General features: G+C 42.4%; 2 protein-coding genes across 7 annotated transcripts in view; one reads left to right on the forward strand and one right to left on the reverse strand.

Annotated features, from left to right (window-relative positions):
- The window catches only part of SPATA6L (spermatogenesis associated 6 like), a 93897-nt gene extending 86461 nt beyond the window's left edge, over positions 1 to 7436 (forward strand). For all 6 annotated transcript variants that reach the window (XR_016037810.1, XR_016037811.1, XR_016037813.1 and 3 more), the window contains 2 exons: positions 5166 to 5242; positions 5676 to 7436. The gene's annotated coding sequence lies outside the window, so the exon portion shown is untranslated. The remainder of the gene's footprint in view (positions 1 to 5165; positions 5243 to 5675) is intronic.
- Positions 7437 to 11328: 3892 nt separating this feature from the next.
- Positions 11329 to 18104, reverse strand: part of SLC1A1 (solute carrier family 1 member 1) — a 77951-nt gene continuing 71175 nt past the window's right edge. The window contains exons 11-12 of the mRNA XM_055428293.2: positions 15631 to 15765; positions 11329 to 13526 (exon numbers count right to left, since the gene is read on the reverse strand). Of these exons, the coding sequence (XP_055284268.2) occupies positions 13280 to 13526; positions 15631 to 15765 (382 nt within the window). The 3' untranslated portion in view covers positions 11329 to 13279. The remainder of the gene's footprint in view (positions 13527 to 15630; positions 15766 to 18104) is intronic.

The following is an 18104-nucleotide window of genomic DNA, read 5'->3' on the forward strand; positions in this document are numbered from 1 at the left end:
GGAGACTGTAATAAAGCCATTGAAGAAATCTGGAAAATAGGAATATGAGCCTGGATGGGGTGGGAGGGTCATAGAGATGAAAGTGTTAGTCAGTCGTGTCTGACTCTTTTCCACCACATGGACTATAGACAGGCTCCTCTGTCCATGGGATTCTCCAGACAGGAATAATGGAGTGGGTTGTCATTCCCTTCTCCAATAGAAATGAAAGGAATTCATTATACATTGAGGACAGAAAGAAATGACCAGGCACCTTATTTTAATGGTGTTTTAACTGATGCTAAAGCTGAAACTGCAATACTTTGGCCACCTCATGCGACGAGTTGACTCACTGGAAAAGACTCTGATGCTGGGAAAGGTTGGGGGCGGGAGGAGAAGGGGACGATGGAGAATGAGATGGCTGGATGGCATCACCGACTCTGTGGACATGAGTTTGAGGGTACTCCGGGAGTTGGTGATGGACAGGGAGGCCTGGCATGCTGTGATTCATGGGGTTGCGGAGAGTCGGACATGACTGAGCGACTGAACTGAACTGAACTGAATGATGTGTGTGGAAGGAGGAGGCGTCTGGCTCCTTTAAGGAAGAAACAGTTAAATGAGCTGGACCAGAGCTGAGTTGAAAAGTGAAAGAGAACTATTTAATCATCAGGAGTGAAATATTGATTGAAAGAGTAAATAATCTACAAGTATAAGGACACAGTGTCCTTCATTTTGTATATTCACATTCTTCCTAACGTGAGGCAAGATGAACCCAGGACTAAGAGAATAAAATTGTGGGCAGGTAAAACCTTCTGAGGAGGGACTTTTTTCATGGTGCCTTTTTGGCAGTAGGGACAGAATAGGGAAGACTTAGAATTCCTTGGGGGTGGGGTACATATGCTCAGAGGCAATGGGGGACCGCTCTTGGATGTAGTTGGTTTTTCCCTCTGAATCTTATCCCTATTGTGAATTTTTCATTGTTGTAAATAGAATTTAGGGGATCATGAAGATACACATTGTTCATTCAAGAATTAATGGGAAGAGAAAATGCAGGAATGCACCACATCCAATTATTCATGTCCAAATAGAGGCCAAGTCTTGGGCCACCCACTTCACAAAGAGGAAGCATTGTCACTCACAGACAGGCTCCCATGTGAAGCCCTCACCAAAGCAGTGGGATTAGAATAAGCGAATGAACCTGTTTAGACCTGGCTTGCACTCTCAAACCTCTAGGGGTCAAGGAAGGAAGAAGTTGCTATGATCCTAGGTTACAATGAAAATAATGGTGATTTTTAAGACACAATTCCGAATTTAGGAAACAGAGACTACAGAAGACATTTACAAGGTTGTTTTTGGGTAGGTTCAGTTTAAAGGATGCTGTAAAGGCCAAAGGGGAAAATGTTCAATAGTTGGAAATGTGGATCTGAAGTTTGGCTATTGTAATAGTGCTGCAATGAAGAAGGAAATACAGACATCTCTTTGAGATAGTGATATTGCTCCTTCAGATAAAAACCCAGGAGTGGGATTTCTGGATCATATGGTAGTTCTATTTTTTTAATTTCCTGAGGAATCTTCATACTTGCTGTACCAGTTTACATTCCTACCAACAGTGTACAAAGGTTCCATTTTCATTGTTTTGATTTACATTTCTCTGATGATTAATGATGTTGAGTGCCCTTTCATGTACCTGTTGGCCAATTTGAGTGTCTTCTTTGGAAGAATGTTGATTCAGGTTCTCTGCCCATTTTTAGCTGGGTCGTATGGGGGTTTTCATTTGTTTTGCTTTTGAGTTGTTTGAATTCCTTGTATATTTTGAGTGTTAACCCCTCGCAGATAGATGGCTTACATTCTCCCATTCTGTAGGTTGCTTTGTATTTTGTTGATGGTTTCTTTTGTTGTGCGGAAGTTTTGTAGTTTGATGTAGCCCTACTTGTTTATTCTTGTTGTGTTTGCTTTTGGTGTCAGATCCAAAAAAATCATTGCCGAGATTGATCTCAAAGAGCTTCTCTCCCCCCGCCCTGCCATGTTTCCTTCTAGGAGTTTTATGCTTTGGGTCTTATGTTCAAGTCTCTAATCCATTTTGAGTTGATTTTTGTATGCTATGAAGTAAAGGTCCAGTTTCTCTCTTTTGTATGTGGCTATCCCAGCACTATTTATTGAGGAGACAATCCTTTCCCATTATAAGTTCTTGGCTCCTTTGTTGAAAATTATTTGACCATATATACATGAGTTTATTTTTGAGCTTCCCGTTCTGTTCCATTGATCTATGTGTCTGTTTTTTTGGCAATATCATACTGTTTTTCTTACTCTAGCTTTTTAATATAGCTTAAAATCAGAAGGCATGATGCCTTTAGCTTTGTTCTTTTTTTCACAGTTGCTTTGACTATTGGAAGTCTTTTGTGGTTCCATACAAATTTTAGACTTATTTTTAATTCTAGGAAAAATACCATTAGAATTTTGATAGGAAGTGCTTTGAATCTGTGAATAGCTTTGGATTGTAAGACATTTTACAGTATTAATGATTCCAGTTAATGAACATGGAATATCTTTTCCTTTATTTGTCTCTTCTTCAATATTTTAAATGTTTATAGTTTTCACTGTATAGATCTTTTACCTCTTTGGTTAAATTTATTCCTAGGAATTTTTTTCTTTTTGTACTGTTGTAAATGGATTGTTTTATTAATTTCTTTTTCAGTAGTCTGCTGTTAGGGTATAGAAACACAGCTGATTTTTGTATATTGATTTTGTATCCTGCAACTTTACTGAATTTATTAGTTCTAACAGTTTTTTGATGGACTCTTCAGAATTTCCTATATATAATATCATTTCATCTGTAAACAGAGATAATTTGTTCCTGATCCTGGAAAGTTTTAGCTTTTCATTGTTGAGTATATCAGTTGTAGACTTGTCATATATGGCCTTTATTATATAGAAGTTTGTTCCTTCTATCCCAATTTCTTGAGAGTTTTTATCATGAAAGGAATTTTATCAAATGCTTTTATGCATATATTAAAATCATTATATGATATTTATCCTTCATTTTGTTAATATGGTGTATCACATTGATTGCCTATGTTGAACCATTCCTCACATCCTAGGAATAAATTCTTCTTGGTTATGGTGTATGCTGCTTCTAATGTGCTTTTGAATTTGGTTTGCTAATCTTTTATTGCCTCTATTTTCAATTTTTGCCTTTGTTTTCATCAGGGATATTTGCCCATAATTTTCTTTTAATGTTCTTGTCTGTCTTTGATTTCAGGGTAATGCTGTCCTTGTAAAGTGAGTCTGAAAGTCTTTCCCTTCTCTTCTATATTTTGGGAGAATTTGAGAAGGATTGGTATTAATTCTTCTTTAAATGGTTTGAGGAATTCACCAGTGAAGCCATTTGGACTTGGACTTTTCTCTGTTGGAAGGTTTTGAATATCCCTGCTTTCTTTTGGTTTCCATTTGCATGGAATTTTTAGGCATTTTGAAGCAACATTTCTCAGTGGTTAGCTACACAATCTTTGGAAGCAGATTTGAGTCCCAACTGTGTGATCTTGGGCAAGTTACTTAACCTCTCTAAGCCACAGTTTTCTCATTTGGAAAATGGAGGATAAAAATATTCCTGCCTGAAAGGAGTATTGAGAAGAATAAATGAGATGAAACATTTAAAAATATTTACTGCATGCCATACATGTAGTTAACACGTGGTAAGTATTAACAATGGTTGTTATTTTTCTTAATAATCTTAGGCCACTCCAGATTTGAGTTAGAATTAATATTCTAGCACTCCTGGCCTTCTTTGACTTTTATTTTTTATTTTATTTTATTTTTTTTCCAATTTTATTTATTTATTTTTTTCAAGTTGAACAGACTAAATTTCTTTAAACAAACTTACTTATACTCCAGAGTCCTTTAAAAACTTAATAGCATTTATACATTGAAGGTATTTGATTTTCTTGTAACTAGCACTTCAAATGCAACAAGCATTTGAAGCAACAAGCATTTGACCCAACAAGTAAAACTTTCTACAGTTCATAACTTTTATAAATAAATTAAATGTACAGTGAATAAGTTCTCTGAAATATTTCAATATTTCTGCAGGTTTAGTAACATCGTAAAATACATTTCAACTAAAATTCACAAATCTAAAAACCTGTTAGGCATTTTTAGGCGTTTTAAGATGGAAATGAAGACCAATGTTACATCTTAATATGCCAATTACAAATAGTACTTCAAATAGCAAATACTACAGTTTGTCCCAAACTTTAAAAACTATTCATGAACTCAACACTGAACTATTGATGGCTATGAGAATTGTTTCCTAGCCTTTTTGAAAATTTCAACCCATTTACGTTTAAGGTAATTATTGATAAGTACGATCCCGTAGCCATTTTCTTTATTGCTTTGGGTTCAAGTTTATACACTCTTTCTGTGTATCCTGTCTATAGAAGATCCTTTAGCATTTGTTGGAGAGCTGGTTTGGTGATGCTGAATTCCCTCAGCTTTTGCTTGTCTGTAAAGCTTTTGATTTCTCCTTCATATTTGAATGAGATCCTTGCTGGGTATAGTAATCTGGACTGTAGGGTATTTTCTTTCATCACTTTAAGTATGTCTTGCCACTCCCTTCTGGCCTGAAGAGTTTCTGTTGAAAGATCAGCTGTTATCCTTATGGGAATCCCCTTATGTGTTATTTGCTGCTTTTCCCTTGCTGCTTTTAATATTTGTTCTTTGTGTTTGATCTTTGTTAATTTGATTAATATGTGTCTTGGAGTATTTCGCCTTGGGTTTCTCCTGTTGGGGACTCTCTGGGTTTCTTGGACTTGGGTGATTATTTCTTTCCCCATTTTAGGGAAGTTTTCAACTATTATCTCCTCAAGTATTCTCTCATGGTCTTTCTTTTTGTCTTCTTCTTCTGGGACTCCTATGATTCGAATGTTGGAGCGTTTAATATTGTCCCAGAGGTCTCTAATATTGTCCTCATTTCTTTTAATTCGTTTTTCTTTTTTCCTCTCTGTTTCATTTATTTCTACAATTCTATCTTCTAGTTCGCTTATCCTGTCTTCTGCCTCTGTTATTCTACTGTTTGTTCCCTCCAGAGTGTTTCTGATCTCATCTATTGCATTATTCATTGTATATTGACTCTTTTTTATTTCTTCTAAGTCCTTATTAAATCTTTCTTCCATCTTCTCAATCCTTTTCTCCAGGTTATTTATCTGTAACTCCATTTTGCTTTCAAGATTTTGAATCATTTTCACCATCAAAATTTGAAATTCTTTATCAGGTAAATTCCCTATATCTTCTTCTTTTGTTTGTGTTGGTGGGCAATTATCTTGTTCCTTTACTTGCTGGGTATTTCTCTGCCTCTTCATCTTGCTTATATTGCTTTTCTTGGGGTGGCCTTTCCCTCTTCTTGCAGTTTGTGGAGTTCTCTTTATTACATAGTTTCTTCGCTATGTGTGGGGTTGGACGGGTGACTTGTCCCGGTTCCCTGGTTAGGGAAGCATGTGTCGGTGTTCTGGTGGGTGGAGCTGGATTTCTTCTCTCTCCTTTAGAAGATAATGGGCTGCTTTTCTGGGAGCCTGATGTCCTCTGCCAGTATTCAGAAGTTGTTTTGTGGACTTTACTCCGCGTTCAAATGTTCTTTTGATGAATTTGTGGGGGAGAAAGTGGTCTTGCCATCTTATCCCTCCGCCATCTTGTTCCTTCCTCCCCAGAACACTGGATTCTTATATTCCACTTGGTCGTGGAGTATCTCTTCCCAGCTGCTCCAGCAAGGCGCAGCCGCTGTACCTTACCTTGGACGAGGGGTGTCTCCTCAAGGCCACGCCTCCTGCTTTGAATGTGGATCAGCTCCTCTCAGCCCTCCGGTGCCCAAGCAGCCACCGCCTCCTGAACGTGGTACAGCTCCTCTTGGCCACCACCCTAACCCTGGGCGCGGGGTAGCTCATCTCAGCCACTATTCTGCACGTGGTCGGTTGCGCCAGAGCCGGGCGTCTCCCGCGTCTGCGCCGCCGGAGCCGGGCGTCTCCCTTCTTTGACTTTTAATACCTGGTACAAAGGTCTGTCTAGTCAAGGCTATGGTTTTTCCCGTGGTCATGTATGGATGTGAGAGTTGGACTGTGAAGAAAGCTGATCGTCGAAGAATTGATGCTTTTGAACTGTGGTGTTGGAGAAGACTCTTGAGAGTCCCTTGTACTGCAAGGAGATCCAACCAGTCCATTCTAAAGGAGATCAATCCTGGGTGTTCATTGGAAGGACTGATGCTAAAGCTGAAACTCCAATACTTTGGCCACCTCATGCGAAGAGTTGACTCACTGGAAAAGACTCTGATGCTGGGAGGGATTGGGGGCAGGAGGAGAAGGGGACGACAGAGAGTGAGATGGCTGGATGGCATCACCGACTCTGTGGACATGAGTTTGAGTGAACTCTGGGACTTGGTGATGGACAGGGAGGCCTGGCGTGCTGTGATTCATGGGGTCGCGGAGAGTCGGACACTACTGAGCGACTGAACTGAACTGAACTGAACTGAAAGAATGTTGACTACTGGGGCCAAATTGCTGTGCCATCCAACAGTTGTTTGATCCTGGGCAAGTTACTCAGCTTTTTTTGTACAGTTTCCCCATCTGTAGCAAGAAGATAATTATAGTATCTACTTCATGATGCTGTTGAGATTAAATGAGTTAATATTTGTTCAGTGCTAAGAGCAGTGCTTGCCACATAGTAACTGTTATACAAACACTTTTCAGATAAATAAAAGTGAGGTTCCTCTGTGTTGTGAGTGGCTTTTTTGTTTCTGGAGTCATGGAATCCCATCTTTTGCTGCATTCATCCTGGCACAGAGAAAACTCCTCACGCAGTGCCTGAAACAGTTAGATATTAGGTCAGCATCTTAAAAGAAACTGGACCTTTATTTGCCTTAGAGCATCCTCTCTGTGAAAGGTCATGGTGCCTGAGAATAGGGCAGGTGGATGTCTTCCTGGAGTGATACAGGAGTAAACTTTTCCCTGATGCCAGAAATGCAGACTCAGTATCCTATCAGCCTGAGTCTGTCGTACTGTTTGTACTTCCATTGCAGATGGCATGTTTTTCTAACTTAACTGGCCTCTCCTGACTGAGCAAAGAGCCTTCAGTTCATGTGTGCTTATTGTGAAGTTGACACATTCTTGTCTGTCTTGACCTTTCTGACAAAATGAGGAAGTTGAGGAATTAAAGCCAGATTGGCCTGTTGGGAAGACAAAAGGAAGTTTTGGTAAGGATCAGTCAGTGTGCTCTGTTGCTAATCAACATTGCTTTCACTCATAAGGATGAGTTCCATTAGCACTTCTCTGATACTTGGCAAGACCACACCCACTGCCTCTCCAGCTTCCTAGAGACCCAGACATTTCATTATCTTTGGATTCATTTGGGGTAGCCCTTTCCCCCCACAAAAGATCTCAGCTCAGACAAACCTTTCTGCTGCTGCTGCTGCTAAGTCACTTCAGTCGTGTCCGACTCTGTGCGACCCCATAGACGGCAGCCCACCAGGCTCCCCCATCCCTGGGATTCTCCAGGCAAGAACACTGGAGTGGGTTGCCATTTCCTTCTCCAATGCATGAAAGTGAAAAGTGAAAGTGAAGTTGCTCAGTCATGTCCGACTCTTGGCGACCCCATGGACTGCAGCCTACCAGACTCCTCCGTCTATGGGATTTTCCAGGCAAGAGTACTGGAGTGGGGTGCCATTGCCTTCTCCGAACCTTTCTGCTGGCCTCTGATTATTCTTGTCAAGCTAAAGTGATGACCTTGGAAATACAACACAGGGACTCTTTAAATGAAAGTTACATTGGAATTCTTGGAGGAAGGTCAAAGTCACCCTTGATGTGCATTCTTTTTATAATCTAAATCTAAACCTATATCTAAAATCTGAAACACTTTTAGCATTTTGTGAAGGCATGTCCATGAAATGAACCTATGTGATGATGGAGTTGTGCCTTTTCCCCCGGGGCTGCCCTCTCGGGACCATTCAATTCATTTCAGTCAGTCTTGTCTTTACCTTGGAAAACAAACCTTTCTAGAGGGCCTTGACAAGATAAAGCAGACCCTGGTTGGTGCCAGAACTCCAGGCTTTTCATTGCTTCCCTAGGAAGGCAGACCTTTGTTTCTGAAATACCCAATGATACAGCCCTGCTTTGCATTCCCTCAGATGCCCTCAAGTGAGGAAAGAGACTGTGATATCCTTGAATCCCTACTGATAGCTTTCCTGTCGGCATGAGTCATGGAGGAATGGCAGCAGGAAAATTGGGGTGGTGGGTGAAGTGGGGTTGGGTTGCGATTCACACACTCATGCTCAGGACTTTGGTTAAATCCACATTTTAGTTTCAGGTTTTCTTTGCCCCCATCTGTTGATAAACAGTACTTTTGTGGGGCAAGCTCCTCTCCAGGTATCCTAGTTCTGTTCTCCTAAGACCACAGCTTATTATCTCCAGGCTGGTGAGGCCTTCTAGGAATCAGTGGAACTTCTCTAGATGAGGCCGTTGCTCTCCTTTCTCCTTTTCTCCAACCAGAATAACAGATGTGATATTGATTTCATTTTGGCTGTGGAAGTTCACTAATAATACTGTTCTGATCTGTGTGATATCGTAAAATTGGAAGATGAAATGGAGATTTGTAGATGAAACCACAAGTATCTCTGTAATCCTGGAGACAGAGCCTCTAAATCAGATGATGCTGGTTTTTCCTAGTGAGAAACAAATGGACATTGTGTGCTTAGAGCTTATTACTTGTTTAGGAGCTTGGTGGCATTATTTAGCCTAGGCCATTGAGAAATGTCCCTAGTCATCTCCATTCCATGGTTTCATACACTTAGAGGCAGTCACTGAATTCAAGTGACATTGTTCCCAAGGCTAATTTTATAAGACCTGCTTCTGGTTGTTTATATTATATGGCTTTCACTTAAAAATCTAAGATTGCAGGTGAGGGAGACACATTTACTAGCATTATTGTCGTTGTTTAGTCACTAAGTTGTGTTTGACTCTTTGCGACCCCATGGACTGTATCCCGCCAGGCTCCTCTGTCCATGGGATTATCCAGGCAAGAATGTTGGAATGTTGCCATTTCCTTCTTCAGGGGATCTTCCTGACCCAGGGATTGAACCTGCATCTCCAGCATTGGCAGGCAGATTCTCTACTGCTGAGCCACCAGAAAAGCCCTTTACTAGCATACTAGGGTATTAAAAAGCCCCTTGTGGGACCCAGAACAAAGTGAATGTCCAGCAGATGGGGACAGTCACATATTTATGAGCTGAGATGGCAAAAGGGAACTTCATGTCATACTCCGGTTTCAGGACACATGAAGGGGTGCTACATGAATGTGTATTTCTGCCTCACACATGCATCCTGAGTATCTCAAACCGCTCGATATTCAGGCCATAGAAGAAAGATTGTGAACACTTATTTTTACTTAGCCCCTATATGATACCTTACAGGAGAAGGTATTCTAAGTCTTATACTATTTAAAGGAAAATGTCGCCTTTTCAAAATGGGGTTTGGGAATTGTTTGCTAAGTCTCATTAGGTTGGATGTTCTGTTTGCTCTAATAACCCAGCTAACATCAGGTGGTGAGAATAACAATCCTTAGTCATGTCACTGATAAGGGTCCTGCTGCTGCTGCTGCTGCTGCTAAGTCACTTCAGTCGTGTCCGACTCTGTGTGACCCCATAGACGGAAGCCCACCAGGCTCCCCCATCCCTGGGATTCTCCAGGCAAGAACACTGGAGTGGGTTGCCATTTCCTTCTCCAATGTGTGAAAGTGAAAAGTGAAAGTGAAGTCGCTCAGTCGTGTCTGACCCTTAGCGACCCCATGGACTGCAGCCCACCAGGCTCCTCCATCCATGGGATTTTCCAAGCAAGAGTACTGCAGTGGCTTGCCATTGCCTTCTCCGGATAAGGGTCCTAAAACCCTTGAATAGCAATTACAGTTGCATCTCTACAGATTACCCATGTAAATGAGAGGTGAGGGCGTAGGGTGGCTCAGTGGTAAAGAATTCACTTGCCAATGCAGGAGACTTGGGTTCAGTCCCTGGGTCGGGAAGATCCCCTGGAGAAGGAAATAGCAACCCACTCCAGTATTCTTGCCTGGGAAGTCCCATGGACAGAGCCGCCTGGTGGGCTCCATGGTGGTGCAAAGAGCCGGGCACGACTTAGCGATTAAACAACAGGGGGAAGAGGCATTAGCATTTATTAAGCATATTACGCGACAGGATCTCTGCTAAATGTATCACATATATTTTCTCATTTCATACTTAAAACAGTCTCATGAGTCAAGATTTGTTATCCCCATTTCACAGAAGAGGAAGTTTGGCAAGAGTCACAAAGATGATATAAGAGAGCGCAGCTGCCTATTCAGTGGGCTCCGTGGTCTCTTGCTGGGCAGTCTGAGAATACAGAATGCCAATCCAGTTGCATAGAAGCTTCCAGCAGGCTGCCAAGGCTCTGCATGACCGTTTCCTCTTTCTGTTCTGGGAGGAAGATTCTTTAACACCTGCAAAGCCAGCACTGTTGCTGGCCCACTTCTGATTATAAGCCACACACAGTTTTCTCAGGCTTTTCTCGGAATGGGGTGTGTTTAATAAAGAGCCTTGTACCTGGTGGGCTCACAAAGATATCTTGAAAAAGAAAGTCATTTGCTGGAGCTAAAAACAGAATCTCTCTGAAAAGAGTATACTTTGGGCAAGATCAGAATCATAACGGGGGCCCTACTGAGATGCATGAACTCTGGATACCAAACAATCTCACTAAGGTGTTGTATAGTTGGATATTTTATCTCATGTTTCCAAAAGTGGAAACTTCTGAATTAGTTTGGCCAGATAGTGCTAAGCACTTTTATGAGATATTTTCCTCTCAGCGGGGCCGAGGGAGCTGTCCATTCCTTTGTTTTCTGTCACAGACCAGTGAGTCCAACAGCAGAACGCTGCCACGACTCAGGTTCTACGCAGGACTGTGACGTACTTTTAAAGAGCTCTTTGAATACAGCCTTGTGTTCTTTGTAGCCACATTTCACAGGGCAGGATTGGTCCTTAATATCATATCGAGATAAGGCTGTCTCCCATTATAGTAATTTTGTACCAAATTCTACCTTCCCTTTCATCTCAGTCATAAATTGGGGCAAACTGTTCCTAATGGTAGTTATGTCAGCCTTATAATCCCCACTGATTAACATGAAAAATCAGCTTACTGTTCCTCAAGTTGTACTTTTTCATTCTTGGGTACAAACACAGTTTTGAAAACAATAATCTGGGTACAGTTTGAATCAGCTGACCAGGTCTTTCCCTTCCCACACTCATCAGAGGGAGTGAGATAAAAAGAACAGATAAAGGAAGAAAAAGGCGGGGAAGAAAGAGTGACGGCAATGTTTATTGAGACAGAAATGGAACATTGTTCTCTTTTATGAGTTAACAGCACAGTGTGTTAAGAGGCTGGTTACAAACTCACTCCAAAATAAGGATGACCTGCAGTTCACGAACAGCTCTTGTCAGCTCTAGTACAAGAGCAGCCTGCCAAGGGGGTTGAACCATTCAGCCCAAGATAAGTTCCTCATTCACCTGAATTTACATTTACTTCCTATAAATAACACCAATATTAGCAGTTTAAAATTCACATTTAATCACGGGTCCATTTAATGATTACATGATCATTTGGTATCATTCTCTTAAAGATTTCAGGTGCAGGTGCTCAATACAGAGCTTTTTTTTAAAACTATTCTATGATCTTTGGCACAGTTTCTGGTTTCTTAGCTAGGCTTAACTTGGCTATGCAATACTGCAGAAACAGGACTATTTTGGATCTTGGTGTAAATACAAGTTTATGTTAAGCATTATTTACAAGATGAGAGCCAAGCACAGACTTTAATATACTGTCTTCACAAATGAGCAGAATGACAGGCAATGGATTTTAATGAGCAGGGGCTGAGATTACTAGACTACTAGTTAATTAGAACCATCTTCCCTGGAAGAGGAGACAAGTTTCATTCAATGCAAGAATTCCCTGAACCACTGATACCAATGTCTCATGTCACGGGATTTACTTTGCAAGAATCCAGGGTAGCGACAGTGGTTTTCTGGCCAGTGTGGCTTACTTGATCCATCAAGCCTATATTAAAATACAACTTAGCTGGTAGCTTTGCCACTGTTATTTGGGTCTGATGGGTAGAAAAAGGCAAAGTACTGTCATTTTAAGTGGGTATAATTGACTTTGGAAGAATTATAGTTGGATAATATAATTATTATATTAAACACATCCAGCTGAATAAAAACCCATCCAGCCTTATATGAGTGACACCTTTGTGTACAGTCTTATGTAGAGCTGATACGGATTGCCTCCCAGAAGTAGCATCTGGAAGCTCTAAATGAGTGCTGTGTGACCAGAATGTGTCTCTGCTTTAGGGCTGATACACAGACATGAGACAAACAACTGGCATGATTTCTCATTCTAGTAGTGCTTATGAGAGAAGAGATCTGATTAAGCCCCAAAGCAGATCTAGACTGCAATCATAGTTATTATTCAAGTACAAGGAGAGCACTTTATTTCACATTGAGAGTTCAATCCTGACCCTAGTCTGGCAAATTATATGAAAATAATAAATATATACATATATATATACATATATATCTAGCTTTCTACTGAACACTGGGTCAGTAGTTACCAGCGTCCCCATACAGTACATTGAGAAAAAGAAATCTCTCTTCTCCCCAAATCTCACACCTGTTATTGCAGAACTGTGCTGGTCTGTTTTCTTTCAAAGTAGTTCCTTTGAAATTGGCTGGAGATGGGTTCAAAATGGACAATTTGGCACATTAACTTTGTGGGGGCTGTTGTTTAGCTTCACTATAGTCTATACAAATGTGAGAGGTCAAAGGAAATCCATGGCAATAGAAAGCCTGAGTAAAAATGTGTAGTCGATGACAGAATATATACATATTTAAAAAACCCAAAACACTGGTCTGGGCATGAGAAAGCAATTTCTCTTTCACATCTATTAACTAATTAAAACAGTTAAATGTCTATTCTATGTATTTCCCACTTCTGTCTCTCATAGAGTTTAAAAATTCCAGATAATACAGTTTTCCTTTTAATCAGTTTCCTCTCATCTTACCCCACCCCCAAATCCCAGAGCCTGGTGAGCAAAAGCTGTGAATCCAAATATACAAAATAATCTGGAGGTCTGTATATCAAATCAGATGTACAGTTGGCTGTTAGTGTTTTCCTTATTTAATGTCTGAATTTGCTAAGAGATGACTCTCCTGGAGAGGTCCTTCACCACCCCCAGTCTTCTGAAGCCAGAGGCCCTAGAACTGTGAGGTCTGGGTGAACGAGATGGTATCAGACTTGTCGACGGCAAAGCCTCCGTTGATGTAGGACTTCTTGGTATCTGAGTCCTCGTTGTCGAGTGTTGTGGTTTCCAAGGTGAAGGGGTTCACGATGTTGACCTCCGATGAAACATCCATCTGCTCCAACTCCTTTTTGGAGAGCTTCTCCACGATGCCAGTCCCAAAGGCGTCTCCAAGGACGTTCACCATGGTCCTGAACCGGTCCCTGGGGAGGACAGAACGTGAGTCAGACACGAAGCTCAGGTTTCACTTTCCTTCGAGTTGGAGACAGGAAAGGACCTGAGGAATTCAGTTATAAATTCAGCAAACCACAGAGGGTGCTTTTCAGGGTTGGCTAACCAGAGGCCCCCCACTTCACAGGCCTGGATCAGGGGCTGTCTCTAAAGGGACAGAATAAGCACACAGGCTGCCCCGGGTCCTTGTCAGTCATGACGCCCCCAAATCCAGCATCAGTCTCCTAAATTCCCTCCTGTCTTCCCAAAGAAATGTGAACACAATCTCCACAGATATTTGTGGGGAGGGTCATTAGTCTTTCACCCTAGCCTCTGTCTTGTGTGCATTTCTGAGCTTTCTCTTGGCTAAGGTGAGAAAAACGGGATGTTTTGTGGGGTGGTGTGTGTGTGCCAAGCAGGAGTGTGTATGTATGTGTCCCCAGTGTTGCTGCTTTCTTTCCCACGCAAAGTCACTCCATGAACAAGCCGGCAAGGATGCTGCTGAGCACAGGGTCAGAAAACTCAGGCCAGCCTGTGAACAGTTTGCCCCTTGTGGCACCTTAGCTAGTGTTAACTCCCAGAAGGCCTGGAGGAGAGGCCAGCAGCAGGACAATGAGGAGGTGGAGAAGGTATCTTGGACGCTGGAGCACTGTTGCTAGGAACTGTCTACATGAATGTTCCTGTGAAAGCTACACCGGCAGGACAGAAAAGGCCAAAAGTGCTCCCACATGTCCATTCTGGGTGCCCTCCTGCTATTTAGAATATGGACTGAACTAGACCCTGCTGTGGACCAGCTAGTGTCTTTTTGTTCCATGGATCAAGTTGCACCTTTGACTTCTCTGGGTGTCTTGGAAGTGAAGGTCACCAGTGTTCCAGGAAGAACCAGGGAAAGGAGAGAGTGCAAATCCACCATCACCACTATACAAAAGGCACTTGTCTCAATAGTAGGGTATCTTGGCAAGAAAGGGGCTACTTTAGTTAGGCCTTAAAGAACCAGCAAGCTGTTGAGGGGGCCCCAGAGCAGCCTCCGAAGTGCAGAAGCTTCTGCCTTTGGGGACATGACTGTACCTTGAAAGCCACATGGAATGTTTCTGCTTCTCTTTCTACCATTTTTAGCTGCTACTTGCACACTACATGGCACTGTACTCCCCAGTAAGCTCGGCTGGGTCTGAGTGAAGGCTCGATATGGAGCAGACTTTTCCCCTGATGGCCCGGGGACAGAGCCAGACCAAGATACTGAAAGACCACTGTACAGAATGGGTATCAAGGTTAAAGCCGGGAACCAGGCTCAGTCTAACTTTAACCTTGGGGGTCACAAAAGGCATGTTTTTACCCAGATCTTCTGCTGTGTTCCTTAGGGAGGTGTGTGTGTGAAAGAGAGGGAATGAACTGTTGGGTTAGGCTTGAATGGTCCAACTCATTCTAATCATAACAATTAAATTTGCTGTTAACTGAGCACACACTGCCAGCCAGACACTGTTCTGGACACAATTCTCACAACAGCTCACTTAGTCCTTACACCAACCCCATGAACTTGACAGAATCATCCCCATCTCACAGATAATGCAGCTGGCCCCCAGAGAGGATAAGGAACTTGCTCAAGGTCAAACAGCCACTGAACCAGGATTCAAATCCCAATTAACCTTATCCCGAAGCCCTTGCTTGTGTCCTGATGGTGCTGACGATCTTGGGAAGGTGGGCTGATGCTGAACTAGGTGGTTCTGAACCTGTGGTGCTGACCCAGGGCTGGGATAGGCTAGGGTGGCCTATGGGGTTTGGAATGTCTGAGGCCTTGCCCAGTGTCTTCACCTTATTATTTTATGTTGTTTATCTCATCCCACACCCAGATCCTAACCTTGAGCATTATCAGGCATAATACGCTAATGAACATCACTGCCTTTATAAAGTCACTGCTTGAAGTTATGAGGAGTTAATTTTTAAGCACGTTATCAGATGGCCTGGTCAGAGGGAAATTAAAGCAGCAACAGATGGCTCATTAGGCAATCTGAGCAGAGGATGATGACAGACTTCAGAGTCTGCATGGCTGGGAAGCGTGCCTTCCCATCCGGCAGAGGCAGCACATTTATTCCAACTCACAGGAGCCAGTCAACAGCGATGATGAGGGTGACATCCTCTGCGGGCAGGCCCACAGCACTCAGCACAATCACCATGGTCACCAGGCCAGCCTGGGGCACACCGGCAGCTCCGATGCTGGCGGCGGTGGCAGTGACACTGTAGACAAAACACACCAGCACAAAAGGAGTTAGACACCCAGTTCTCCCCTCCAGGCTCCTGGTCCACAGTGGTTAGTCCCATAGTTTACTACTGTGTCCCAAATTGGCCAGTCAGAATCTGTTCTCTGCTGAGCACCAGCTCTGCCTCATTAGAGAGTTGTGGGAGACACAGGGGAGTGTGAGCTTTTTCCGGGGCGGGGGTATGGCTCATCATTCTAATTCGAGGAAGTGGAGAGGAGCTGCATGAGTGGCACACAATGAATGAGCTAGAGACACATTAAAGAGGAAGGCAAGAGTTTACCAACCGAAGGTGTTAATGGAGGGCTTTATCCACCCATCTATGCATCCTGCCATCCTAAACAAGGGCCAGGTACATCTCCACTTGTTCGCTTCCCCCCTTTATCCATCTACTCAGCCAAGCAATCATTTATTGAGGATCTAATATGTGGCAGGAATTTGTACTGCTTTGACGGATGGTAGAGGGATTGGGTTAGGGGTGTGTGGGCAAGAATATTCAGGGTGAAGGCAAAGGAATGAGGCACTAGCCAAGCAGGTTTCATGTACTTCCTTTACATCACAAGACTCTTGACCTCTCTGGGAACTGCCCTTTAGAGCACTGAGTTGAGAAATAGCTATGACTCCTGTCCAAGGTACAAGTGCTTATTCCTGACCATTCCTTTCTGTCAGTGGGTGCCCTTTGTGTAAAAGGAGGAGAGATCTCAAATCCAGAAGAGGATTTTCAATACCTTGTATTTAAAAAAGTCCCTCTCAGGTGGATAAAATGTGGCACTAGGGATATTTCTCTTTGGAATAAGCAGTTTTTCATCAGGAACATCTTCCAGATTTAAATCTGGTCATTTTGAAGAAAATCAGGGTTTGCCCTGCCCTGAAAAGTCCCTGGATTTGAATGAGCTTTGATGGGACCCACTATATTTTCTAGACACACGTTCTCATCCTTGGGCCAAGGATGCCACTGGGTTGAAAGCTGAAGATGGAGACACTGTCAATTTAAACTAGAAGAATCCCTGATTCTATCCACAAATCCATATTCCGTGGGCTCGAAAAGCCTCAGAATTCTCACCAACCTGATTTACTGCTCATTCATCTGCCTGGTGATGTGCCACAGATGGTATCTGAGGGCCTGGTCAAACACAGACCAGAGTTCTTTGACAAGTGTGGTTTCCTTCAGTGGCTGTGACCACCAATTTGCAATTAGAGATTTCTGGGGCTGTCCAAATCCCTCTAAAAGTTTTGGGCTTTTGCATAATCCTTTAGATCTGTTTTGACTTAAATAGTCTTTGGAAAAGCTAAGTTCATGTCATTGCTGGTTGAAAACATTTAAACTGAATGCACTGGTGGGTTTTCTTTGTCAGAAGTGATTTGTGCCCCTACCCATTTATCCTTCTTGGAAACCTCAACACATAATGGTTAACCATATCCCTACGGCTTGAGGCTGGGCTTGAAACTCAAAATCCGTTTAGTCAAAGAAAACCTTGCCTATTAAGCCTTGACCTTGCTGATTAAACTTCAGCCATTTGCCTGGCTTAAGTCTGAAACTTGGAACTGTAAATCCTCAGATGGGGGTAAAAATATAAAAACCTACTTGTTCTGCTTGAATATATACTATTTTGAATTTCGAGGGTTTTCAAAGAAGAAGACACAATAATCATTGGTAGAAAGTTCTTTCCTAAGCACTGAGATCTAGATTCACGTCAGGCCGTCTAACTCAGCTCTCCATACAGGACAGGGACTAGGTAGTGAACTACAGTGAGCACAGGTTTTACAGGCAGACAGACCCAGCTCTGCTGTTTACTAACAGCGGGTCCTTAGGCAGGTTAGTTCTCTGAATCTCCGTTTCTTGCCTGTAAGATGGGGAGAATATGTCTACTTTGCAGGGCTGCCGGTAAGATGAGATGAGATAAAACATGTAAGAAATCAAGTACAGCACCTGGATATAGCAGGTACTTAAAACTGAGGCCATTTTGCTCCTTCAGCAGCTGTTACAACTACTTCTGCTAGTATTACTACTGTTACAAAACGAACTGCTGTTACTACTACTGCTACTTTTTTCCTCTAAGCTCTTTCTAGGTCCCAAATCCCCTAATTACCTTTTGTTGAAAGAAAATTTATCTCATTTCCCATCAGTTGTAACCTTTGGTAAGTGAGTATTATGACAAACCACAAAAGGCCATGTTTTGGGTGGATGGTGCCTGTGTTCCTTTGATGTCTAGTCCAAAAGAACCATAGAAAGAAACTATGGGTCCAAAAATCTTATAGCCATAAACCACATAAGCCACAACTGTGACTTGTAAAACAAAATGAAAAAAGAAATAGCAC

This window comes from Moschus berezovskii, chromosome 7 (assembly GCF_049115385.1).
Source record: "Moschus berezovskii isolate FMDL1 chromosome 7, NW_MosBer_1.0, whole genome shotgun sequence".
Taxonomy (NCBI): domain Eukaryota; kingdom Metazoa; phylum Chordata; class Mammalia; order Artiodactyla; family Moschidae; genus Moschus; species Moschus berezovskii.